The 26,988-nt window shown below is 48.7% G+C and overlaps 2 protein-coding genes across 4 annotated transcripts in view; both read right to left on the bottom strand.

The window, feature by feature from the left end:
- NUP214 (nucleoporin 214) overlaps positions 1-9,531 on the bottom strand; it is a 93,316-nt gene extending 83,785 nt beyond the window's left edge. For all 3 annotated transcript variants that reach the window (XM_045288498.1, XM_045288500.1, XM_045288499.1), the window contains exons 1-8: positions 9,398-9,531; positions 6,700-6,895; positions 5,906-6,057; positions 4,737-4,935; positions 4,053-4,123; positions 2,866-2,929; positions 2,112-2,215; positions 25-131 (exon numbers count right to left, since the gene is read on the bottom strand). In XM_045288498.1, the coding sequence (XP_045144433.1) occupies positions 25-131; positions 2,112-2,215; positions 2,866-2,929; positions 4,053-4,123; positions 4,737-4,935; positions 5,906-6,057; positions 6,700-6,895; positions 9,398-9,442 (938 nt within the window). In that variant the 5' untranslated portion in view covers positions 9,443-9,531. The remainder of the gene's footprint in view (positions 1-24; positions 132-2,111; positions 2,216-2,865; positions 2,930-4,052; positions 4,124-4,736; positions 4,936-5,905; positions 6,058-6,699; positions 6,896-9,397) is intronic.
- Positions 9,532-12,890: 3,359 nt separating this feature from the next.
- On the bottom strand, positions 12,891-24,736 carry AIF1L (allograft inflammatory factor 1 like). The gene is made up of 4 exons (XM_004713250.2): positions 24,663-24,736; positions 22,117-22,158; positions 16,336-16,498; positions 12,891-13,766 (listed from the first exon to the last, which is right to left on the bottom strand). Exons 2-4 carry the CDS (start codon positions 22,148-22,150, stop codon positions 13,679-13,681), a joined length of 285 nt encoding a protein of 94 aa, XP_004713307.1. The 5' UTR covers positions 22,151-22,158; positions 24,663-24,736; the 3' UTR covers positions 12,891-13,678.
- Between the last annotated feature and the right edge of the window lie 2,252 nt (positions 24,737-26,988).

The following is a 26,988-nucleotide window of genomic DNA, read 5'->3' as shown; positions in this document are numbered from 1 at the left end:
TGGAGCCTTGGGCTTGGCACTCACCACTCCTCAATGTACCCGAGGAAGTAATGGTGCTGTCTCTCCGTGCAGCTGCTGTAGCAGGGCTCCATGAAGTTCACAAAGGTCTCGGGGGGCTTTGCTTCTTTCTTCTACAAGCAACAAAGGGACGGGGAATCTGTGGGGCCGTCCTTCAACACCACAAAACTAACATTGTCAAAAGATGAAGCCATTTCCCTCTCATGAGACAATTCGCTCAAGAGCTATGTCCAAAACCACAGACAAAATACTTCGATGACACTCAGAAGTACAAAGACTGCAAACACGAGCCAGCAGGTGAAATGCATTCAAACCACATTCTGCCAATGGGACAGAAATGAACAGATTACTCATCCTGACACTTGGTTTCCTTCTGTGTACATGGTCCTACTAAATCTACTTTGGCAGATATGAGAAGAAAGGACACATATAAAGCCTCTAGCCAAGTACCTGAAACATAAACACGAATTAATAAATGCTAGTGTTAATATTATCTTCAGGAATAAGAAAATTCTGGTGTTACCTCGAACTAAGGCACTTTAATAAACACACTTTGAAAATTCAATTTATCAAGGACTAAAAAAAGTTCATTTTAAAAGGGCATGTTTATGGGGGGTGGGGCAAGTGAGCAGAATTGGGGAGCAAATACTGAGTGTGGGAGAGGGAGGGAGCACTAGAACTGATTGTGATGATGACGTACAACTCTTTGTAATGGCGTCTATGGTAGTGTATGATACGTGAATTTTACATCAAAAGACTTTTTTTAAAGGTATTTTTTCACACATTGGATTGGGAAAGCATGAGTACTGGAAAACTGGTATAACTTTTCAAAAAGGTGTTTTGGTCATGCTTGCTGAAGTCTATAATATGTATATATATATGTACATATATATGACTTGACCTCAAAACTTCATTTCTAAGTATTTATTCTAAAGAAGAAAATCATATAAAATGTACATATAAACATTCATCACAGAATTCTTTAAAATACAGAGAAACTAAAAGCGATCTCAATATCCGACAGTGAAGGAACCACTAAAAATAAGCTGACAATTACCCACATGACCAAATACAAATTCCATTTAATGACACAACTTTACTATGCAAACGAAGGTGCAAAACAGGCGCACTAGCACCAAAGCAAAAACAAACTCGTCGACTCCGACTCCGAGCGACTGCAGAACGGGGCAGCGCTGTGGCTCGGCCCAGGAGTAGAAAGCCCCATCCCTCACGCTTCTACTTACAGAAGCTGTGTCCTTTGCTCTTCTTAAATGCCACCGCATTAAAGATATGAGATACTTCTTACTGCTACTTTCCACCAGCTTTAAAAGGACCCACTCCATCACTTTACTTTGGTCTCTATTCAAATGGTACCTCCGCAAAAAAGGCCATCCTGGACCACCCCACTTAAAAGGGCAGCTCAGTACACATCTGCCCCTCACACTGCTCTACTTTTTCCAGTACAACTGTCCTTCCTTAATCCTTTACTTACTTGTAACTGACTACCAAATCCATAGAGGAGCCTTGGTGGCAGAGTGAGGCAGGAGTTGGACTGTGTGCCACATCCTTGCTGATGAAAAGCACCGGGCTCGCCAAGGAAGGAAAATGAGGCTCCGCCCCACACGGACTTACAGCCTCAGAAGCCCACGCACGGAGCAGGTCTACTCTGTCTGACAGGGCGGCTTCACACTGGAACCCACACAATGGCAGTGAGTGTTTCTGAGGACCACATTCATTAGAGGGCATAAGATTAACACAAAGACAGAACTCTGCCTTGTCTTCCCAACTTTGAAAGCATTCAATCGATACTGGATGGGGAAATTTTTAATCAAGGTATTTTGCTGTTTGTTTTTTTAAAAAAATTTTCCCTTATTTTTACATCTACTAAGGCTCATAGCTTTTATAACTTAAAAGCAAACTTTACATTTTTAACTAAATAGTAAAACATGATGTAAGAGCACATGACCATTTTGGTCCTCAGACCACAGGAAAGCACTCAAACCTTAAGACGTGAAAACCTAAACCTCACACTTCATCAGAAAGAAGACCTCTCAGATTGCTCAAGAGCAAACAGGAGCCTTCCATATACTTACAGGGAGCAAAGCCATCACCACATCGGGGGACGTTTCCAAGGTCCCATCTGCAGCAGCATACGCTATGGTGAAGACATACGTGCCGATCCACAGAACGTCCAGAACTGAAAGACATACACCCTGGTAGGCAGGAAGTAACCGTAACAGCCCCCAAACACAACCAAAAACATCTAGTGCAGGCAAAGCAGTGAACAGTATAAAACTAACATCCATGGATCAAAAGCCCAAGTGCTGTAGCTTTATTATTTTTTTAATCTTTTTATTAGGGGCTCATACAACTCTTATCACAATCCATACACACATCAACTGTGTAAAGCACATTTGTCCATTCATTTCCCTCATCATTCTCAAAACATTTGCTCTCCACTTAGTGCTGTAGCTTTAACAAAGGTCCAGATTTCATTCACTAAGTATCATTCACAGATTATATATTTATATCTTCGAGAGTCCCAAAGATTCAAGAAGCCCAAATTCATTTACAAGGTAGTAAGTAGTATAATCAGGGAAAAATATAAAGCATCCTAATAAAAACTGGGATCCATTTCGTGTTGCTTACCATGAAATACAGCTATTTACCAGAGAATTCTTAATAAGCTGATTTAATTAGTTTATTAAGAAAATGAAATCATCTCAAATGTCCCACACAGAAATGGTCCACCGTGTGACTTGAAATTTCTAAAATGCCCACCTAGCCAGATTATACAGACAGGCCTCATCAGAGGCCAGTTCACTAGACAACAGGTGTGTTTGTTACCTCTGACTGGATGATCCGCCTCGTAAAATGGAGGACAAGGAATGACTTTTTTTTCCTGGAGAGTCTGAAACGGTTTGGGGGGAGAAGAAAGTGTCAAATGAAACAATCCCTGCAAGAGTGAAGCTGTCAAGTACTACACACGTGCCTGTATTTCCTCTCCCTTGCCACGAGAGACTGAATAGGCAGGGAGGAACCGTGGGTGTCTGCTTTCAGAGCCCTACCCTACAGAAAGATCCACAGGAATGTATTTCCACGTGTGGAAGGGCGCCGTCTAGGACACCGCTGACAGGAGCAAACTCCCTGAGGCTGGTGTAAGTAGACAGCAGAGGGACAAACAGATGATGGCACATCCACCCAAGGGACCTCCACTCAACCATTAGAAAGAATGAAGGGGTTCTATAGATACTGAGCTGAAAACAAACCCCCATATGACTGTAAGTTAAAGAAAAAGACAAACAGCAAATCAACTACATTTCCTTTTTATAGGAAAATGTCCTCCAATAGACCAGATTTCATGTAACAACTGTTGGCAATGAGTCGACCCAAAACTGAAAATCCAGTCAGTGCCATCCCATTTACTTCCCGCACCATGCAGAGACCTGTCTCTCAGGGAGGGATGCACAGCACTTGGTACTGCCCAGGGAACCCCTCCTTCGATCCCACGCTTGAACTCACAACCATAAATTCTTTGTGCGGTGCAAGTCGCAGTGAAGAAGACGTGTGGGTATTATTTTAAGAAAATCAGAGAGAGCATCAGAGTATGAACCACAAAGGGGGTGTCCATCTTCTCTGCTGTCTCTCGTTTCAGAATGAAGCCTTCAGAGCAGGCTGTGTTACAGCGACAGAATACCATGCTTTCTCCAACAAGGGTTTTACATCAGAGTGGGCAGTGACGGCCTGTTCGCTAACTCCTTTTCCCCCTGGACATGTTTTTATGGCATATATTTGGGATCAAAGCACAGAGCACGAGCACACGTTAAGAAACAAAATACTGGATTTAAAACAGACTATTCTAAGCATCGAGAAAAGTCAGGAGCGTGATCTACTAATCAGAGCATAGAGGGTGCCTCTTGGGAAAATGAGAGGATACAAAGAGGAAGTGATTGCAATATGTTACTTTTTACTGGGAAAAACAAACCCAGTGAAGATGGTTAAGACAAGTTCTTGACTCTGAGGCGAGAACTTACAGGAAGATACTGGACCACGGTGCCATTCTGTTTTCCCACTGCCAGCTGCTTTCCTTTGGGGCTCCAGCACACTGAACAAAGAAAACGGCGTCCATTAAGAACTGAGGACAAGAGCACTAACCAGTAAGACCTGTGACAAGGCAGTTGTGCGACCCCCACTTCAGTTCCTTCTGCCAGTCCACACAAGGCTGCCTAGTCGGCAAGGTGAGAGTGAAACCATCGGAATGGTGCGGTGACTCATGATGTCTCCCTGTACCATGCAACTGAGAGCTGACCACGCACTTTCTCCCACATGCCTCCCCCAAAGCTGAAGGCGGAGAGAGCAATGTGCTCCTGGGCTAAGGCGAGGAGAATCTACCATCCCTATGTGGATCCCTTCCCCCTGAAGGTACAGATGACTTTCAGACAATGACCCTTTTAGACTCAGAAATAATTATTCTCAAAAATATGCTTGAAACTAGCTATATCAGAATATTTCTTTCCCCAGAAAACCTCAGCACATGCAGATATATGTTGTATTCTGCTTGGCTTCGAGGACATTAACGACAGAAATGAAAAATCCTCTCTCCATCTCTAAAAAAAAAAACAACCCTTTTTTAATCAGCCCAGTTTTATTTCTAGATATGAATTTTTAACTAGCTCAGCATCACAATATGTCAGAGCATGAAAGCCTTTATTACCTACCAGATGTGACTGCTACTTCGGGCGGAAGAGTTGCACACACTTTCACCGTTTCCGTGACTTGTAGGACAGCTATACTGCCATCAGCCAGACAAAGTGCTACCATGGACGGCACAGCGGGGTTCCACTTCATATCGATCACCATACCTCCTGCATCTTTTAAGAGCTTATGATAGGCAAATGGGCGCTTCTGCTGTTTAGCCTTTTAAAGCAAAGCAAAAAGAAATCAATTAAGTACACGGAGACACTAAATATCCAAAATTGATGACTAAGCCCATTTCCTCAAATCATACTCTAGTGCTTTATAACTACGAAAAAGATTTAACTTTACACAATCATGTGTTACCGAATAGGACCTTGAAAATGGCAGAGTCTTGGTGGCATCGAGGTTATGTATTGGGCTGCTAACCACAAGGTCAGCACTTTGATACCACCATCCACTTCCAGAGAGCCTCGGCTTTCTACTCTTGGAGAGTTAGTCTTGGATACGCTCAAGGGCAGTTCACCCTGTTTTGATGGGTTCCCATAAGCCAAAACCCACTCAATGACAGGGAAGCTCGGGTTGAAAATGGCAACTATTTTAGCACACTCAGGACAGAACTTCTGAGTGAACATACACATTTAAAGCAATCAACCAAGAGAAGACACTAGATTAGAATGGTGGCTCTGCTCCTTAACAGTGTTTGGGACACTGGGCAGTTGCTTAAATTCTTTGAGCCTGTTTTTTTCATGCACAAAATGAAGGCAGCAATACCCTTTTGTTGGGCTGTGGACAAAGCATAAAAGTTGTTGATAGAGATCCGGGCACACCACAGACACACTCCACATTATTGACTGTTACGACTAAACTGCTTAAATGGAAAACCACTGCAAAAGAAGGCCAGAGACCTAGAATATAGAACTTGTGTTTGAGCAAGTCATCAAAGCCTCCCTGAGCTTAGGCTGTCTTGTGTACAAATGAGAAATGAAAATACTGTTATGAAATAATCTCTTACAGCCCCTTTGATCTCACAGAGCTATTATTCATCATGCTAAGGCATCTTTTTTGGCCCATATTTGAATCCAGAAAACGACTTCAAGTTTAAAAGTCAACCAAAACAGCTGCCAACTGTGACTCCATACCAGGACATCTGCAGCTTTCATGCTGACCCTGCAGCCTTGCAGTAGCTTACCTCATTTGAGAAGGTGCGCACATCAAAGAAAGCGATGATGGAGCCATACTCACTGGACATCATGCAGACCGAGAGAGTAAGATTATCACAGCTCAGAGCCAAGTGGTGGATGGGGAATTTCATAGGCACTAGCAAGCTCTCGACTTTATCGACTGCAAGAAGACAAAAACAGAAAATGGCAATGTTCTAAGCACAGGGTCATAACCCCAAGTCTATGTGAAATGCATTTTTCGCACCTACACACACACACACACAAAGATGTAATTGTGTAGATTAATTTCAACTTTCTTACAGATGGGTAATACAATGACACATTGAAGACCTCAGGGGCTTGTCTTCATACAACCTGAGGAAGCCAAAAGTGTGACTGTCTCCTTGCTGACTATAGTTTGCTCCGGTGCAATTTTTGCAACAATGATCCAACTATTACACAGGGCCATTTGTTTGGCTAGTACGATTAAAGCAACAAGAACCCTTCTACACTCTTCTAGAAGTCCAGGACACAAGTTCTAAGAAGCAAGGATCACAGTCTGGCATAGGGGAAAGTTCTTCCTTTCCCCGAGTTTGGGCAAACAGGTTAGCAAAAGAAATACAAAAGCCCAAAGAGAACACCTAGAAAAGTAAGTGTTACCAGCATACACCTGGAATTTACTCTTGGAGGGTGTGGGGTAGGGGGGATTATAACTCAGGAGAAACAGCAATTTTCATTTTAAAACTGGAATGATTGCTTGGGCAGGAAACACATTGGCATGTCACCCACTCCTCTATTACGCAACAGAAGTCAAGTAACTCACCGATTTTATTGGGATCGTCCCCAGGTTTATTTTGAATAAGAAGATTTTTCGTAGGGAAAATCTGCAATCCACTGGTTCCGCCAGCGAAGACCAAACCGTACTTGTTGGACGCAACAAGCAAACTCGAGCGCTCCTTTGGCAACTTGTCTGGAGACTCAAAGATTCTCACCTTCTTCAGAGCTCTAAATTGAAAATCCTATGGTAAAGGATTAAAATCAAAACAAAACAAAACAAATCAGGCCTAACAGAAAATTAAATCATGTCTATCATTACATCCCTAGAGACCCCGTTCCAACATAACACAAAGATACAAACCCTTGAGGCCATGGACAACGGGTCTCAGTACTTTTCATTTCCCTGTGCTTTCTACTATGGCGCCTCATGCATTGATTGGTGGAGTAGTGGTTTCGAGTTGGGCTGAGATCTGCAAGGTCAGCAGGTCGAAACCACCAGCCACTCTGCAGGAGAGAGACAGGGCTTTCTAATCCCATAAAGAATTACAGTCTCGGAAACTCAGAGAGGCAGTTCTACCCTGTTTTACAGCCTCACTATGAGTCGGAATCGGGTCAATGGCAGTGAGTTTGGTTTGCTTTGGCATAGTAAGTGCTTATTAATATTTGTTGGATGGAATAAACGACCAAAAAAGACTTGCACGAAGTCTTCTTTTACTAAACCAGATCCCCGATATCTCCTTTTTCTGTATTTATTCTCTCAATTCGTTGCCTTTTGTTACCTATAACCTTATACCATTTCATGTGAAAATGTACTGCCAGCGCCATAGGAGAGACTAATAGTTGTTAAATATAAAGTATCATCCAACTACTGTGAATACTACCTTCCAATACATGACAGAAAGGTGACCGAAGCTCAATATATCTTAGGTATATAAAACAGCAGACAAAATCCCATGACAGCAATGGACAATCTGTAGCTCAAGGCCTTGAAGTACCACTTAGATGCTCTGAGAACATTTAAACAAAGAACCAAAATCTATAGTCTCTAAAGTCAGACAAGGCTTAATCCATCTAGCTTTGAAGTCTTATCTCTCAACATTCAGCGTCCCTCAAAAAAAAAGCACTATTGCCACTGCTCCCTCCAACCCACTCTGCGTTAGGCACTGGCCTGCTAAAGACAAAGTTGGTGGTTCAAACCCACTTGCTGCTCCTCAGGAGAAAAACGAGGTTGTCTGCGCCCATAAGGATTTAGTCTCAGAAACCCGATAGAGGAGAAACCCCACTTAGGGTCATGAGGAGTTAGAATCTCTATTCAATGGCTGTGAGTTAAGCCATGCTATACATGCTTTATTTTTAAATACAATTCTAAGCCTATCTTCAAGTCAAGGTTTCCGAGTTCACCTTATGCTTAGAATCCAAAGTTGAAAAAGCCAGACGATCTTTCTCAGCCTTCATTTTTTTCTTTTTTTTTGGTACCAAATGGCTTTATTGTGTTAAAAAAAAAATCCCTATAGCCTTCATTTTTTTTCTCCACAGATTTTTAAGAATGCTTTGTCCTCCAAGATTTCTGCCACATCCAACCTATCAATTTCCTTGGGTTGCAGGTTTAATATGTTTGTCGAATGATTTAATGAAATAGTGTTCTCTAATTCCAACTGTATGATGAACAGAAATTCACACAACCTTTTAGATGAGACTACACAATGCAGGGGAGTTAAAGGGTCCATCTTTCTCGTAACCCTTACTCTAGTTGGGTCTTCACATGGGTACAGAAGAGTAGGGGGGGGACATGCCCAAGAGCGCTTTCCTTTCTGTTACAGTCACTTAAAGGAGACTACCATCTTCTAAACCTGTACTCCTGGCGTTTGCCACCGGCCAGCAGTATCAGAGGAGCATACCACACTTGTGTTGGATGGCTGGCCAAGGCAGTGATTCTCAAGAAAGAAAAGAATCATTACCCTGAACGTGAAATTGATCATTATTCCCTAAGTGCACTCCAAGGGGTTGTTGGTGACACAAGCACCTGAAATGTTCGTTTTCAGAAGAAATGCTGTTCGTTCTCTGTACTTTTGTCAAAACTTGTAGGAAAGGCCAAGACCAGCCATAGGAAGTCGCCCGAACAATCTCCACCTTTACCGCCATTGGGACCACTTGGTTCCTCCCTTTATTTTCTTGATTTTAGGCTGATTTCTGGGACCAAAAATAGTCCTGCTTTTCCATTTAACTCAAGCTTTTGTAGGATGAGCGACATTCCTTGGCTTTGACATGAGGTAAACCTAGATCACCCTACACGAGTGGAACAAAGGTAAAGAAGAGTCTTACATATATCTAGACTTGATTTATATCTGACAAATGCGGCTGGCTAAGTCACTTTCCCAACCTCGATTTGCTCCTCTGTAAAACAGGGAAACTCACAACTGCTTAAGAGGGTTGCCACGCTGACTGAGGGAGATAACGCGTCCACCATACACGCTCAAAAAATAGTTACTGCCACTACTCAAGTTACTCAAACAGGCAGCTGGGGTAAGTCAAGAGGGGTGCCCAAACTCAACAATGACCAGAGAAACCCGTTCTGTGGGGCGAGCACGCGGGCAGCACTCCAGAACACGCTCTTGAGAACTCAGAACGCGGTAATCCGTTCAAACTGGAGGCGGGGCAGCCGGCGCCCGCGCCCCGCTGTTCAGCGAACCTACACTGCAACGCCAGGCCGCAGGCGGGGAGGGAACCCCCGACCAGCATCTGACCTTCATCTCCCGCTCGGGGATCATCGCGTCCATCTCGTCTCCCATCGTGCCGCACGCGGTGACCAAGCAGCGCTTGCTGCCGCCCTCAGCCTGGCCCACAGAGCACAGGCCGCTCCGAGGCCAACTTCCTTCGCGGAGATAGTGGTGCGCAGCGGGACGAGCACTTCCGGCGCGCTCTGATGACGCTTCGCGCCTCCGTCCGCGACGTGCTCCCGAGAAACTAGAGGTCGACCTGAAGCCGCGCGCTCCCCAGGCGCCCGCCTCCCATTGGCTGGCTTGGGCGGAGTCGGGGGCGTGGTTTCCGCTGTCAGGGGCGTGGCTTCTTCTGGCTGCTCCAGTCTGAACGCACCGCGCTCATTGTTCTATTGAAACCCAACAGTAACCCTTGGAGATAGGTGGCTATTTTCTAGATGCGGAGAAGTCACTTAGGAACTTGATATATATTTCCAGGGGCACTTTTTGCAAGAGGCTTTGGGAGGAAAAACGAAGAGAGGTACAGTTACTGGGTCGGTGGGTAGAGACCTTTTTGTGTCCAAGAGCGAAGGCTGAAAGGGTTGGATAAAGGGCACCACCAGGTCCATCTTATAGACCCTGGTAGTACAGTGGTTACGCATTGGGCTGCGGTCATCATGGTCGGCAGTTCAAAACCAGCAGCTGCTCCAGAGGAAAGCCTTCACTTTCTGCTCCGGTCCATCCCTGATCACAAGGATTTATGCCACGCTCATTGCAAAACCCTTTAGAAATGGTATCCTATTTAGTCTGCAGGATGTACCCAGAGCCACCTAAGGCTTATTGTTGCCATTAAATTGAGGAGACAACTGAAGCATAGAGATGTTGAGAAAATCCCCCGAGTAAACCTCAGCCAGGAAATAGCACATTCAAGTTGTGTGATGTGCTGATAACTTACAGAGCTCTAGCAGTTGAAAACCACCAGCTGCTCCTGGGAGAAAGGAGGCTTTCTGTTCCTGTAGAGGTACCATCTGGGAAAGCCACAGGCACAGTTCAACCCTGTCCTATAAGCTCGATAGGAGTTGAAATCCAACCGGTGGCCCAGAGTTTGAGAAAGTGAAAGAAATGTTTGTCGTGTAATCATCTGGTCAGCTCCGGGAGAACATTTTCTATTTGGGTTAGGTCTTCAGCAAATTGCATCTCTGCTCTCTTAGCCTGCTCATTTGTAAAAAGAATGACAACAGCAGGTACCTCAGGGGGTTGTGAGGATTAAATGAATCGGGCAAGTGGGATTTATTTAATCTGCTCCTAGCGAGCTCTCCTGAATTTGCTGAGCTCAAGAACCATCTTAAAAATAAGCCAGTCGAGACAGTTGGTAAGCTTGTCTGATTTATTTCCAATCTGTAGGGATGATGCCCCACATCTCTCTCTCTTACACACACACACACACACACACACACACACACACACACACACACACACACACTTTATCCGGCTGAATTTGCCTGACAAACTCCTCCCTTTTGAGTCACAGGGACAAAGCCATAACTGGCAATCCCCACGTCATTGGTTACATGACAGATAGATTTGGTCTCTCAGAAATAAGACTGAAATGTCAAGAAGCTGAGCCCTTAGCCAAAGTAAGCACCCCGGAGCCAACAGCTACAACTGGAAATATGTGCCGCTTCCCTTTCCAAGGGACACTCTGGGGACCCTTTCCTCCAAGGGCTGGGTTCTAGGAGAGGGAACCTGTGGAGTTTCCCAAAGTAAGGCCCATGCAAAGAGAGAGCCATTTTCTCCCTCCCCCTCAAAACTGAAAGCAGCGTGTTTTCCTTCTTTTTTTTTTGCTTTTCTTTCTTAAGGGGGCTTCCTGCAGTGTTTATAAGCTGTTGAGTCCACTGAAATAAGGCTTGTTGGTTCTATCTTCCTCTCCGAGTGAGGAACAGGTCCACTGGAGAAGATGAGTAGCCAGGAAGGCTTTCCTTAACTCAAAGGCCTCTGTCCCTAAGAGGCACTGAGAAGGCACAGGGCAGCTAATCTAACAATCTTGGGGGAGGGGAGGGAGGAGTGGGATTTTATTTGACATTTACAGGGATAAATGTTTTACTGGGGTTTAAATTTCAACTAAGGTGGTGCATTTGAAGGTCAGCCAGTCACGGTCAGATGGTCTTGTTCCTGAACTGGTTGCGACTGGTAACTCAACCGGGCTTTTTCCCCACCCACTTCCTGCCTTACCCTTCCAAGCTGCTGTCAGGACAGGTCCGTGGACCTTGCAGACTATAGGCCACTAAGGAGCCACAGGGAGCTCACATTGGCTTCAACCTTCAACAGCACTCAGACCTTCCCACTTAAAGTCTTGTGAAAAAAAACTCCCTGCCACATAGTCAATTCTGACTCATAGCGACCCTATAGGTCAGGGGTGAATTAATTACCCCTCTGGGTTTCTGACGCTAACTCTTTACGGGAGTTGAAAGCCTCATCTTTTTCCTACAAAAGGGCTAGTGGTTTTGAACTGTAGACCTTGCATTTAGCAGGCCAACGTGTAACTCACTACATACACTACCAGGGCTCAGATCTTATAAAGGTTTCTCCAGAAAGTCTTGCCCACGTTTGCACTCGGTTCATTCCCCAAAGATTGCGGGGCAGCCACTCCTAAAGCCTCCCTTCCCTAACATTCCTCTTGCACATCTTTGTCTGGGTCTGACTTCCCCCACTAGACTCTCACTTCCATGAGGCTGTCCCATTTTACTGCTGGATTCTTAGGTCAGAGCAGGTGCTTAGTATGTTCAACGAACAAGTGCCTCTGAGTCCTGGCTGGAGAGAGGTAAGGGGGTTCAGAACACAGGGTAAGAGCCCAAGGGACCAAGTTGGACACCTTCCTGCGTGAACTCTGAAAAGTCGTTTTGAGGCTTGGCCAGATGGCTCTGGGGCAGGCAGACTACAGAGGCAGGCCCTGGCCTTACTCAGACCCTGTTGCTGACTTAGAGGTGTTGGCCTAAGAGTCAGTCTTGGCCCAGGACCTTCAGAGCAAGGGAAGTCTCAACCAAGTGTTGACCTAGAGATTGCCTTCCCATTGATTGATCATTGATTGAGGCTCTCAGAGCAGAGATGAGCCACAGGGAGGGGATCAGAAGACCTGAGCTCCATACTAGACCCTTCCATTTCTAAATTAACTCCTGACCTTTGGGCAAGGCACTTAATCCCTGTTTTCTCACCTGTGACAGGCGAGGGCTGCCCAGCTAACCTGCAGGGTAGACCAGGACTCCTGAGTCTTGTGCATCTATAATAAGGACACTGGTGCCCCTAATCCCATCCTGAAGTTCAAGGTTTGGGGTGATTTGCAACAAGAGAGATGACTAGGAGAGACAGTGGGCCCAGCACTGGTCGAGATAAAAGGGGAGGGCTTAAAGCTTATCACAGTGGCCAATAAATATCTGTTGACTGAAAGCGTGGACAGCGTGAGCAGGGCAGGAAGACAAATTGGAGAGAGTTGGCAGGTTATCGGCAGACTGGGATCAGAAAGTGGTTTAAAAGTGGGGCTGACTCTTTGTGCCACAAGTATTTTATTCCTGGTTCCCCTGTGACCGCAGCCTCCTTCCTAAAATGTAAGGTCCCTGGATCACTTCTCCCTCCAAAGCCCTGTCCTATCCCAGCAGGGACCTGTGGGCTGCACCCTCTCTGGGCAAGTTAGAGTCAGTAGGGAATATGATCAGAAGGGTCCTTTGAGAAGACCTTCTTGAAGGGCTTCAATGGCCATCCTTGTTCCCTTCTTGAGGCCCCTCACTGAGGGCAGGAGGCGTGTGGAGGGCATGGTGTGGTTGGCAGGAAGCCAGGCTAAGCCAAGAACACAGGGCTGGGCTGGCCAAGGAAGACCTCACAAGGCCTTACAGCCTTAGCCCAATGCCAGGGCCTTCTGAAATGGGCTGGGTGCTCACCAGGCCCAGGCCAGTGAGCCTGAGCTCAGAGACCTCCTGGAAGGTGGCAGCTGGGGCTTGGGAGCAAAGGCTCTCAGCCTCTCAGTCCTGGCTCCTAGCCATCCCCTCGCCGCGGTAGTTTTTGGTGTGCTGGCAGCTCTTCGGCAGAGGAAGGATGGAAGGATGGCAGGAGAGAGGGAGGGGACCGGAAGCTCAGGAGTCTAAGACCCAGATCCCCTTTAAGGCAGGCAATGTGTGCTTTACACAAAGATCACAGATTCTGTCCAAGGAGACCGACCAACCAACCAACCCACAATGACCACACACACAAGACAAATCACAATGAGTCAGGGTGGCCAGCGAGAGCTGAAGAAAGGAGCAGGGGTGGAGAGGGCAGGGGCAGGTCCAGGCGGGGTCCTCAGGGCAGGCTGGCAATGTCTCTCTCTGGTGGGGGGCCAACTGGCTTGGGACTGGTCTCATTGGCTTTTCCTTCAAACATCATGACTCTGGTTTGGAGGTGGAGAGAAACAGAACAAGACAGAAAAGATTAAGGCTCCTTCCCTTATCCAGGGAACGGTCTCCAGCCAGCCAGCCTTCCAGACTGCTGGAGTCCTCAGCAGAGCATCCTGGAACCCATTGTCTAGTGGGATCTGGTGGAAACCCAGGCCAATGGTTCTAAGCTGCAGAGCCACCTATGTCCTCCAAACCTCGGGTGGGAAGCCTGCGAGCCCTCCGCTATCCACACTGCCTGGTGGAGGGAGAGTGAGGCTGGGCCAAGGCTCGGTTTAGATGACAGTTTTTAAATATAAGCCTGGCTTCTCGACTGCTCTCATTCACGAAACTCGGAACCCGCTGCTGGCAAGTCGTACTCAAATGGAGACATGAAGGACGGAGCAGAACTGCCCCAGCAGGTTTCCGAGGCTGTAATACTTTACGGAGGTGACTGCCACATCATTCTCGGAGCCTCCGGTGGGCTCGAACTGCTGACCTGTCAATAAGCAATGGAGCACTCAGCCACTGTGCCACCAGAGATCTCTATTTAGAGCTTTCAAAGTCCCTTCTCACCCTCAACAATGCCTCCCCAACACCTCTGAGCGTCAAGTCTGGGAGGTCAAGGTCAAGGTTCAGAGTGCAACCTTGGAGGGCAAAAGCCTGAACACAAAGCCTAGCCCTCGCACCTCCCATGAGGATGACGAGAACAACACACTCAACTCTCGGACCCTCTGGTTTCCATGTGTGTAAGGGGACAGGCTTACATCCTAAGCGCAAGCCGTTCTTGTTTTCCTGGCTGGGCTCTTCTGAGTTTTCACTCCTACCTAAAGGGTGATGGTCCACAATATCTTATCCCTGGATCTCTCCATCTTGCACACTCAGCTCTCGTTCTGACTTCTTCCCCACCTGCTCCTCCAGCTCAGCAAACGCCACCATCACTACTCGCCTAGCCGTTCAGATCCCACACCTTGGAATTACCCAATTCCTTGTTTCCTTGACAACTCACATCCAGGCCTTTAAGCAAATCCTTCCTGCTACACTTTCAAAACCAATCCTGGTTCCAACCGCTCTTGCCTTTCTTCCCTATAGCCTCTCCAAGCCAAGTAGTCTCTGTCGTTTCTGACCTGGGCAAACACCCAAGCTTCCTACTGCCTCCCTGATCCCCTCCTTTCAGCAGCTAGAAAGGGCCTTTGACAAGTCAGCCCCCAGTGCAGAATCTTCCACTGGGCACGTAAGCGAGGTCCTGCCTCAGAACTTGAAAGCTGTCTCTGAGCTCCACGTGGCTCCCTCCCTCCCGTGCTCCGGGCTTTCATCAAATGTTCCCCTCTCTGACTTCGCTCACCCTCTTTTCCCCCCTCTCCACTACTCTTCTCAGGCACTTTTTCTTCGCAGCACAGCTTCGCAACGTCTGTGGTTGCTTTCTACATTACCTACCTCCTGCTCTGGAATGCAAGCTCCGTGAGGCCAGCGCTTCCTGGATCCCCAACACCTAGAATCATCCCTGGTACACATATGCTGGTGCGCACGGAAGATTAGTGGAACGGATGTGTAAATGGCATGCGTCAAGAATCGTCACTTCGATGAAAGCTGGACGCATTGTAAACTAACCCACTGCGCACTGGGTGGCCTTTCGAGAGCTCCACCCCTTTTACTGCTATGAGTTGGGCCTCACACACTTCTTTTGCTTCTTGCCATCAAGTCCCCCCAACCCCTGATAAAACTCTGGCCAGACTGTGGGCTCCTGAGCAGGTTATTCAGCCTCCTTGAGCCTCAGCTTTCTCCTCCTCCTCCATACAATGAGAGGTAACAAAAACAGCTGATCTTTGCTCACCAGTGCCTAACGAGCATCCTTTGCAGCTCTGACATGTGGCTACAGGGCTCCTCCAGGGGCTGTCTTGGCAGCTCTTTGGGCAAAGGTGCCTACAGCATGCAAGCTAGGCTACCACCCGTCTACTGCGTGCCGCCAGCGAGACAAGCAAATGAGGAAAGCAGGGCTCTGAGAGTTTCCACAATAGAATCATCTGTACTGTCATCATCACCGAGGAGCCCTGATGGCCTGGTGGTTACACATGGGCTGCTAACCTCAAGGTCAGCAGTCTGAAACCACCAACTACTCCATGGGAGAAAGATGAGGCTCTCTACTCCCGTAAAAGGTTACAGCCTCGGAAACCCACAGGGGAAGTTCTACCCTGCCCTCTAGGGTCTAGGTGAGTCAGCATGGACTCAATGACCTTGAATTTGGAGGAGGTGGGTTTTTTTTTTTAAATCATCAACCATCACCAGCTATTGCTTGTTGAGCACTTACTCAGCCTGTCACTCAGCTACCGGATTTACATGTGTACTCCCGTCTAATCCCCCCGCCAGCTCAGTATCCATGTGGCCATTTGACTGGTAACGATTCTTGGCTGAAGTGCAGAAAGACTGAACACTTTGCCCTGAAGGTCATCCGAGGAGTCTGAAACAGGGTAACAGCTGTACCGGCTGGTGGGAGGGTGGGTGGCCGAGGTGCCCCCCCAGCCAGCAGCCACTCTCAAGGGTGGCTTTGCCTTCAGAAGCCCCAGGAGAGGGAAGGGAGCCACTCACAGCTTGAGGACCGCGGACCGCTTCCCCAGCATCATATTCACAAAGTCTCGGTAGGAGATGGTGTCGCTGACCCCGCCCGTGACCTCTGAGATCATCTTCTTCATCTCCAGGTGGGTCTTGGGGACCCCAAGTTTTTCCATCATCCTCTTCAAGGACATCAGGTCTGCCAGAGGAGAAGAGCAGGCGCGTTCAGTATAGACTGCCTGCTGGGGGCCGAGCGAAGAAGCCAGGAGAGCTCTGTTCTACCCCCACCAAACCCCTGAGTGCAGGAGAAGCTGGCGGGGGTGGGGGTGGGGCCCATCACTCCCTCCCTGATCTCTTTGGGGGCATATAGACCAATGGTTAAGGTCAGGGGATGGTGGATTCAGACACACACACACACACACACACACACACACACACACACACACACACCCCTGCGCAGAACCTCAGACACACACACACACACACACACACACACACACACACACACACAGCTCTGTTTCTCGAGGTAGGGCCCGGATGGAGCAGGTGGTTTCCACTGGACCACAATCAATGCCCATGGACGCAACAGTCGAGCTCAAACAACACATTGCCTTGGGTCAGTCGGCTGCACAAGACCTCTTTAAAGGGTTGAGAGGTGAGAAGGTTACTTTCAGGACTAAGGTACACCTGACCCCAGTCCTGGTCTCTTCCTTTGTCTCATATGTGTGTGGAAGTTGGACATCGACTAGAGGCAAGATTGAGGAAGAACTGATGCGTTTGAATGATGGCACTGATGAAGGGTGCGGAGAGCATCATGGGCGCCCAAAGAACTAACAGCTCTGTCTTGAAAGAAGTCCGGCCAGATTGCTCCTTAGAGGCAAGGATGGAAAGACTTCATCTCACATATGCGGGGGTAGCACCAAAAAAAAAAAAAGAAACACAACAATTTTTTTCCAAAGCCATGTATGTAAATTATTTTAGAAAACAACCTTATCACCTTCAAAGTACTCTCCACGACACTCAATACGTTTGTCAAATCTGAGATTCCAGTCTTGGAAACATTTCTTAAACTCATCTGTTTGGATGGCTGACAGCACCTCCCTCATTTTTTTCTTCACCTCTTCTAAGTCCTCAAATCGCTGTCTTCCCATGTGCCTCTTCATTCGCGGAAACAAAAAGAAGGCACACAGAGTGAAGTCGGGTGAGTAAGGTGCGTGGGCAAGAGAGGCATGCTGTTTTTTGCTGAAAACTGGTGCACTGAGATGGCTGTGTGAGCAGGTGCATTGTCTCAGTGGCAAAACCAGTGGCCTGTCTGCCACAAACTGGGGCTTTTTGGTTGCACAAGGTGTCAGTCTACGTGGACTAGAGAAACAAATCCAGAGACATTCCTCTATGTGTAAGAAGGAACTTTATATCTAGAAGCAATTATGCATCAATAAAATGTCCCAGTCCAGATAGAGTCTATAAGATCACTATTAGCCCATAAGTCCGATATTAGCTGGTGAATTCCTCTTGAGACTCACGCAGCATATGCAGTGATACCGAATGCAGGAAGATCACCAGCCAGTGGTGGATTCAGTGGCAGTGGAAGCCTCTCAGGCCTAGTGCAGGTCTCCGCGTGGCTCTTCCAGCTCCAGGCCTCTGGCTGTCAACCTCATGGCTCTATGTGGCTTGTCAACAGGAAGGACTCGGAGAGAGTGATCCTCTTCCCAGGAGAAAAAGAAGTTCCCAGAATCCTCCTGGTGGAGGTTATGTTGTGACCTGATCGATAGCCTAAACTCCACCGCTTCGCTCATGCTGACAGATTATGTCACTGCCACACACACTGTTACGCAAGCTTTTCAAAACCTCTAAATAGCTTGATTAACAGTCTGACCTGGGGGAGCCAACTCCAAATGCACGAAGTCGACATTGTCCGTTCGGGAAGTTGACAGACGTCCAGAACAATTTTTTCCCACAGGGCTGTCTTTGTAAACTGTGCTCAACATCACGCATCACAACAGTTTCTGCGGCATTTTTCCCGAGCAGAAAACACAATTTCACAGCCGCACGCTGTGCTCTTAAATTGGCCATCACAAAAAAATGAGGTTTGAGCGAAACCGCTTTTACGAAAAAATTTCACTGTGACCACAGAGCGCCTTCCCAGGTGACGCCACTGGGTGCACTGACTCAGAGCAAGTGGCTCAGTGCTCACCTTGGGGGCCGGGGGATGGGGGCAGAATGCATAATGCTATGAAAGCTCTGCCCAGTGCAATTCCGTTTCTTTAGGGGGTACCCCCTCATATGTTGGACATATTATCAGGATAAACCAGTCTCTGGAGGACATCTTGCTTGGTAGAGCGGAGGGGCAGCAAAAAAACAAAAAAGGAAGGCCCTCAATGAGATGGACGGACCCAGCAGCTGCAACAATAGGCTCAAGCACAGGAACAGCAGTGAGGGTGCGCAGGACTGGACAGTGCAATGCATTGGGTCGCTCTGAGTCAGAACCTACTTGATGGCACCTACAACACCTGTTACGCTCGCTCTCTGCCATGCCCTTCAGGAAGGGTGAGCCAGGCCCCTGCCTCCTACTTGAAGCCAAGGGAGGTGGGGGTAGGGCAGGGAGAAGCCTGACTGCAGGCAATAAAAGCCACTCTCCTATGGAGGGCAGTGGAAGCCCAACACCCAAGGACAGCCATCTAGTCTGATTAAGCCTCTGACAGATCCCCTGTCACCACAGACAAGGGTCTTCAACAGCTCTACCCTCAGAGAGAAATCATTGTAAACTTGATTATGCTCGATTGAACTTGACACTGGGTCAGCTGACCTCCCTCTTGACCCAACCTGAATTTGTTCTAGGCTCAAGTATCTCTAGCTTGTTCCATGACAAAAATTTCTTCCCTGGCTTTTAAAATATGAATGGTAGTCTTTTCTTTCTTACTCATTATTTGTATTTTTATCTTTTTGTTACTTAATCCTCATCATTTTATTTTGCTTCTGTTTTTAATTGTTTCTGTTGGGTCCCAGGACAGCAATTGTTCTGTTGGGTCTGTGCTTCACAGAAGGAGTTTATGCATAGAGAGATGTGACAGTGGGGGGTGGGCCATAGGGAAGGGGAGGGGATTTGGGGAGCGAACAATGAAAGTGGGAAGGGGGAGGGAGCACTAGGACTGATTGTGATTATACAACTCATTTTAAGTGATTTAACCATGGAAGTATATGATAGGTGAATACTATATCAAGAAAACTACACACACACAAAGAAAGAAATCAAACTTGACCAGTGGTTATCATAGATGAAGAGGAAAGAGTTGTGTAGGGACCAGTGCGTTTGTGTTAATGGTGGTGGGATAATTTGGAAAAGGATATCAATAGTGGCTATACAGTATGACCAGTATAATCAATGATACTGAATTATACATGTGCATGTTGTAGAGTTGGAGAAGGCTCTCTATATTTTTGCCATGATTAGGGGAAAAAACACTGCACGAATAACAAGGACTTCCTTGTAAAGAAGAAGAAAATGTTCTAGAATTGAATATGATACCAACTGCACAACTCTTCTTGATATGACTGAATTATTGAATTGTATGACGTGTGGGTAAATCGCTCGCAAAACTGTTAAAAAAAGAAAGAAAAAAACCTACCCTCCAGGGTTCCAGGTGACCACTTCTCCCCACCTGCTTCCCACAGCCCCGCAGCTGGCAACGAGGGAGGCCCAGGCTGCCAGAAATAGCCCACAAAGGGGGAAAAGCAACAAAATAACAGAATTCAAGAAAAACAAGGGAGGCACCCCAAAGTCACTACACCCTGAGGAGTGTTGCTCTGAGCCCGCTGCTTCAGCCAAACTCTGAGGCAATTTCCTTCAGATTGTTCTTCGGGGAACAATGGATTAGTAAGGGAGGCTGCAGCAGGGGTGGAGAGGGTCTGCTTCAGGTCCTGGGGAGTGTGGTGAGCCAGGGCTCATGGGGAGGAGGGCGGCCAGGACCGGGCTGAGGTGCCAGCAGGCCCAGGGCATTCGAAAGCAAGCTGGGCAGCGTTCTTCAGGAGGGAGTGCAAGTCTCCCCAGCTCAATTAGTGTGACCTTTCTGGAGGGCAGTTTGGCAAGATGCTTCAAAAGCCTCTAACCCAGAACTTCTAATTCCTGGGATTTACTCTAAAGAAATAATCATCAGTGCAGACAAAGATGCCCTTCTCAGAACTCTCAATAATCGTTAGAATCAGAGCTCAATGCTAAGGCGTTAGCCGAGGAAACGATAATCCATTGCTAGGATGGGATATCATGCAGCCATTATTATTTCAGAAGAAAGGTTAATAGTGTCAAAATGTAAATTTTTTAAAATGGTGTCAAAATATCTACCATGTTAAGTTTTTGTGTTGTTTTTGTTTGTTTTTAAAAAGGTAGTTCTCAGACAGTGTAAGATATGACAAGATAATAATCATTTATAAATTATCAAGGGTTCAGAAGGGAGGGGACATAGGGAGGGAGGGGAAAAATGAGGAGCTGATATCAAGGGCTCAAGCAGAAAGCAAATGTTTTGAGAATGATGATGGCAACAGATGTACAAATGTGCTTGACACAATGGATGGATGTATGGATTGTGATAAGAGTTGTACGAGCCCCCAATAAAATGATTTTTAAAAATGGTATCAAAATATCCACCATGTTAAGTTTGTGTGGTTTTTTGTTAAAAGGTAGTTCTAAAATGCTAATATGCATGACATTTGTGTATTAAGGAGAAACAAAAATTAAATGGAAGGAATAAACCAATATGTTGATAGCCCATTACTTATTTCTGGGATGAGGGGTGGTGGGCAATATATTTTCATTTTGGGTTGTGCTGTGTTTTCCAATATATATATATTACCAATATACTTTTTTTTTTTAGTGAGAGTGAGTGAGTGAGTGAATGAGAGTGAGTGAGTGAATGAGTGAGTGTGAGAGACTGAGTCGGTGAATGAAAGTGAGTGAGAGAGTGAGTGAATGAGTCAGTGAGTGAGAGTCCAATATACTTTTTAAATGATGACTGGGTTGTTTTTTTCAATGACTATGTTTTAATATTATACTAAAAAAATTATAAAGAAAAAAAAAGATCCAGATATCCAGATAAGGGAGACGAAGAGAGAGGACAGAGGAGGAGGGACTGGAAGCAGCGGCGACGGCGGCGGCAGGGACCATCTTGCTAAGAGAGAGACCCATGGAGGAGCGACAAGACCCCACTCAGCGAAGGGCCGGGGCAGCCTCTTCCCCAGTCGGCCCCACGCACATTGGGTCTCAATTGCCTCATCTGTAAAATGGGGGTCATCACACCATCCCTAACTTGAGAGTGATCCGGATGAAAATCAAGATATGGTCTTCCTACCAGGGTGGAAGTGTCAGGACACAAGTGCAGGTCTTTGTCACCCCAAGGCCTGGACAGCAGGGTGCAGTACAGCTTTGTCAGAGGGACGTCCTACACATCAAAGCCCCCTGTCCACTGTAGGGCAGGTACACATGGAAAGACGGGCGTGGGTACAGCGGACACGGCAGCCGCCCACCTTGTAGGGTGGCCTGAGTCTTTCCAGCCAGGGGTCCCTGTAGCACATGGGCGGGGAGGTGGGAGAGGGGAGAGAGAAGGGAGGGAGGGACAGGGAGATGACTTGGGAGGAAATGACCTTAAGAGGCATGGCCAGCATGCTCAGGCTGGCATGGCCGGCCTGGCACTTTGGGAGGCTTCAGCATGGGTTGCACACTCAAGGGGCAGACCTGTTCGCTCCACCCCGCGTCATCATGAAGCTGCGTTTCGGCCCACACCTAACACGCATCTCCCAGCACATACCCTCCTCGCCCTCACTCACCAATCTCGCCTTCATTGTTGAGGTCAAACTCCATGTACTTCTCTGGAAATCACAGAGCAGAAACTGGTGTTAGCTTTGCAGCAGGAGCACCCCCAGCGGCTCCTGTGGGGGTGACTGGGAGCAGGGTCCTTGGGAAGCCTGAGCCAACATCCTCACCCTATGGAGCCACGGATCTTGACATGAGTCCTGTCAGGCCAGTCATTGTCTCAGAAGGAAGTGCCTGTGCCCCTCTCTCCTGGCACCATGAAGGAAGAATGGTCAGGGGGCAAGGCTGGTCTCAACCCAGTGGGCGAGTTCCCACCTGCGTAGGCTGCCTGTGAGCCAGCTGGGACCAGCCCTGGAGATTCAGCCACAGTGTGTTTGGGAAGGGCAGGTTCCCACCTGCCAAGATTGGTGTGTTTTCAAAGCAGCCCGGCAGCCAGGAGCAGGAACCACCCATCTCAGACGTCTCTGTGACTGAGCCTTGGGGGCTGCTGGGGACACCCCTGAGAACCGAATGCTGTTCCAGAAGAAACGCCCATGCCCACAAAGGGTACATACAGGTTCCAGGGCTACACAGCATCTCCCTCCAGACCCCACCCACAGACTTTGAACTCCAAATTCCTGAACAGGGTCCAGGAAAGCGGCACAATTAAGCGAAGGCAGAAAAGGGAAGAAACGTGGTCTCTCCCATCCAGGGCTGCGCGTGCAAGCAGCCAGGTGCCTTGCGAGGGTCTCCCTTCATTCCACGGAATGGCTTTTCGGGGCTGGGTCCCTATACCTGGAATGAAGTCCAGGGTGAAGTAGCAACCAGAGCCCACTGCTGCAGGGTCAACTCCAACAGCAAGCAGCTCTAAAAGACAGTGTACAATGACTGCCCTTGCAGGCGTCTGAAGCTGTCCATCTCTACAGAAGCACACCGTCTCGTCTTTCTCCCACGGAACAGTGGGTGGGGTAGAACCGCCAACCTCCTGCGCACATGAAGCGCTCAGGAAAACTGGTGGCAATCAAATGAGGGGGTGATTCGGAGAGCTCTACAGTCCCTTCTTTCAGGAGCCCTTGTGGTACAGTGGGATAGCCATTGAACTGCTCGTCATAAGATAGTCGGGTCAAACCCACCCAGCTACTCCTTAGGAAAAAGACAAGGCTGTCTACCCCTAGAAAGATCGACAGTCTCGGAAAACCACGGGGGCAGTTCCACTCTGTCCCCCAAGGTCACGATGAGCCAGAACTGACTTGGCGGCCGTGAGTTTGTTTGCTTCTTGGGTACAGCCCCTTTCAAGCAGTCAGTTACCACCATGAGTAAGCACCTGGATGCTAACAGAAAGGTCAATGGTTCGAACGCACTAGGGGGCTTGATAGGAGAAAAGATGCCATAATTGACTCCAATTAAAATGACAGCCCTTGTGCCCTCAGGGGGCAGTTCTACTCTGTCACATGGGGCTGCTACGCGTTGATGGTGTAAAATAGCCACTCTCCCTATCCTTCCAAGATAACTTCCTGGGATCCCAGGACATCCCAACCGGCCCCATCCTCCTTCTCAATGATGTCAAGGAGAGTGGGCGTTAGACCCCTGTGGCCCCATCCCTCCTTCCAGAGCTTCTCTCTCTGATTCTGGTACGGGGACAGGATGTCTCTTTCCTGTCGGTAATGTTAAAAGCATTACAGGGTAAGAGCAGGGCCTTAGGAGTCTGACGGGCACGGGTTCCAGGCCCAACTCTGCCGTGAGTGAGCTGGTGTGATCTCAGGCAAATGGCCCGCCCTCCCCAGCCTCCCTTTCTCCAGCTACAAATCAACCACGCTCTCCCTCCTGGGGAGGACTCGGGCCATTCAGCGAGCTGGCCACGCGGCATGTAGAGTATGCTCGGAGGTCAGCACTCCCTGGACACCAGCTGTCACTAGGATTCGCGAAGGTGTCCTGCTACCCAACCAAGCAGGAAGCTGCTTAAGGAGCACTTGGCTGGTCCTTCACCTTGGAGCGGAGAGGGTGCCAAGATGCTGGGGAGGAGGGGTGCAGCCTCTGGCGGGCCCAGGACTCCAGCACCCTGCATGCCTGGCCCCTTCGGAAAGGTGGGCCTGCCCCCACTCCGTATGTGCACAGCCCCTTGCCTATTGAGCGGCTGGCTGGGAACCAGGAGCCAGGGCCAAACAGAGGGACCTTTATGCCGCCCCTTTCCCCACACGGGCCCCCAAGTCCTGTTTTCTTTTCATCCCATGCTGCTGGGATTCAATGGGCAGAAACTCTGCCTCCCCCCCCCACTGTGGTGACACACAAGCGTCCATTCTCCACGGGGTCCACCGCGGAGGGGAGAGGCAGGAGCCGCTCACAAAGGGCTGATTGTATGCTGGGGCCCAGGAGCCGGCAGGGCCTGGGCAGCAGCGGGCAGCGGCCAACCTGAGCCCCAGCCTGCAGGATGAGGGGCGAGGGGACCCGCAGAGGCCAGGAAGACGGATGGTCTCAAAGAAACAGCCCCAGCCTGGCCCTGGGAGGCCAAGGAGGCAGGTGTACAGGGGATGAGCGGTCAGCCCAGCTCTGCCAGGGGGCAGAACAGCCAGCCCCAGCTTACCCTTGAAGGCAGCGAGCTTTTCCGGCAGGTCCTCTTCATCACTGAACTTCTGGTCACAGAGAAACTCCTACAGAAGTGAGAAGGCAATGCTGAGGGGAAGAACTCACCCACACACAGGCCCACTGCCCTATCCCGCCAGGGGGCCGGGCTCGGCTGCCCTGGACAGGTGGCCCCAGTGTTTGCCCTGGCTCCCTGTCAACCCTTGCAGGTGACTCTGCCCAGGCCACTGTGTGGGAGGGAACTTTCTCAGCAGTTTGGGGTGGGGTGGGGGGCACACCAGGGTCTTCACCTGAAGCCTAAACACTGTGTTATGGGTGCAAGGAGCTGTGCTTCTCCCCAGGGCACCCTGGCTCTGGGATCCACGAAGCTATGAATTCTAAAGACCAGAGTGCCTGATGCTACCATGAATTTCTCTGATGGATTCACCACTCCCTATCTCTTGAGGCCTATCTACCAAATGGGGATGATAGTTGTGGCCACTTCCTGCAACATGAAGGAGAATGGAACAGAATGTGACTCCGTGACCCTGGGGACAGAGTAAGGGCTCAAGCATCAGCTGCCATCATTATTATTAATCTCGTGGCCTCATGGGCTAAGCATGTTAAATATGATCCAGGTAAACCGCTCCATCTGTTTCTAAATCCCGGCTATCATTTCCAACTAACTGACTAAGTCTGCCTTTACACATCTTCTAGGACAAGAGCCCTGGTGCTGCCATGAGTTACACATTGGGCTATTAACCACAAGGTCAGCAGTTCGAAGCCACCAGCCCCTCCTCGGGAAAACAATGAGGCTTTGTCTTCCGATAACAAATTACAGTCTCGGAAACCCACAGGGGCAGTTCTACCCTGCCCTACAGGGTTGCTATGAGTGAGAATCGACTCGATGCCCATGAGTTTGTTTGTTTTGTTTGTGTGAGGGCAGGGAACTCTGTATCTTACCTGGCTCTGTCCATTCTGTTGTTGTCAATTCCCTAAGAGGCTTCAAGTAGAATTGGGTGGGGTGGGGTGGTTGACAAGAACCTAAGTGACTATAAGCAACATGGGTTTGGCTCTCACCACCCCTGCCTCTTACTGCCTGTGCGATGGGCACCACAGAATCCTCCATGGCTGCCCCACGGAATACTGGGCACTGGGCTCATCCTGGAATGATTCCTGCCGGGACTCAACTTCCTCCACATCGACCGTGGCAATGTCAGAGGTGCCGGTGCCGTGTTCCAACGTGGCTCCCTTCGCTGGGCCCACGAAGTCTAGGGGCCCCTTTGCTTTGGGTAAAATCTTGAGGATCACAGACCCTAACTATGTTTATCCCATGGAATCTGCCGTCATGCTGAGTTGACGGTGAGAAGCTAAGGACCCCAGAGGTGCAAGTCCCCAGATGGCTGGGGAGTGGGCGGGTTGGCTTGGCACTTGGCTGTGTTGGACTCCAGGGTCTGTGCTCTCCTGTTGAGGGCATCCCCCGGGACCATGGCTGGGCTGGCCTGACCACTGCCACACTCAGGGCCTCATTACCATGTGCCGGGCAGGGCCCTGCCTCCACTTAGCAGGTGCGGGATCCTCCCTTCCAGCTGGCTCTGTTGACGGCTTCCCTGCCTCTTGGCTTGCTCTTCTAGCTCCTCCACCCCATTCTCTGACCAAAAATAGGACAATTAATTCTTATCTGTGACCCTGAGCAAAGCAGCCCTCCTAGGGTCACAGACCCCCTTATCTAGCCAGTGAAAGGCCCTATGGGGTCAGTAGTTCCTAGGTTTGAGGTGGACGTGGACAGAGAAACGGTTTCCCAAGAATCTAAATGATGACAGAGCAGCCCGAGGGATCAGGCAGGGTGGGGGCGGGGGACAGGGGTATCGGGACGGGCACAGGGGGAGATGGAACATGGGGCTGTCAAGTTTGATGCTGCCCAGACCTTGGAAACAATGACATTGACTAGTGCGCCCTGACTTCAGCAAAGGGCACTTCATGAAAGTACGAAGTGTAGATCTCAGAATTTAAAAATCAAATCAACGTGGTCCATGTTCAATCCCCCATATTGCCTCTCTGCCCAAACCCAGTGTCCAGTCAGTATTGACACCAGGCCCCTTCATTTTCCCATGACACAGGAAACCTTCGCAGGGATGCGCAGGGTGTAAGCAAGTCCCAGCATCTGGGAATTTCCGGAAAGCGGTTTGCAGGGTCTCTTCCTCCGGCTCCCCTGTTCTGCTTTCCCCAAATCCTGCACCAGCCTTGTAATCGTAAGCGTGTGCTACTACGGACTCAGTTCTCCAAAAACAAAACAAAAAAGCCCTCTGCCACCGAGTCATGCTGGCTCATAGCGACCCTACAGGACA

Source organism: Echinops telfairi, unplaced genomic scaffold, assembly GCF_000313985.2.
Source record: "Echinops telfairi isolate 266 unplaced genomic scaffold, ASM31398v2 ScPeMD7_22;HRSCAF=79, whole genome shotgun sequence".
NCBI classification, from domain to species: domain Eukaryota; kingdom Metazoa; phylum Chordata; class Mammalia; order Afrosoricida; family Tenrecidae; genus Echinops; species Echinops telfairi.
Note: the sequence above shows the minus strand (reverse complement) of the source record. Positions and strands in the feature narration are given on the sequence as shown.

Coding starts and splice junctions, on each gene's coding strand:
- AIF1L (XM_004713250.2), bottom strand. CDS start 22,150: ATGGAGTTTGACCTCAACAATGAAGGCGAGATTG. Junction 16,499..22,116: donor CAACAATGAAGGCGAGATTG/GTGAGTGAGGGC, acceptor CTCCTCTGGCAG/ACCTGATGTCCTTGAAGAGG. Junction 13,767..16,335: donor CGGTCCGCGGTCCTCAAGCT/GTGAGTGGCTCC, acceptor CCTCCAAACCAG/AGTCATGATGTTTGAAGGAA.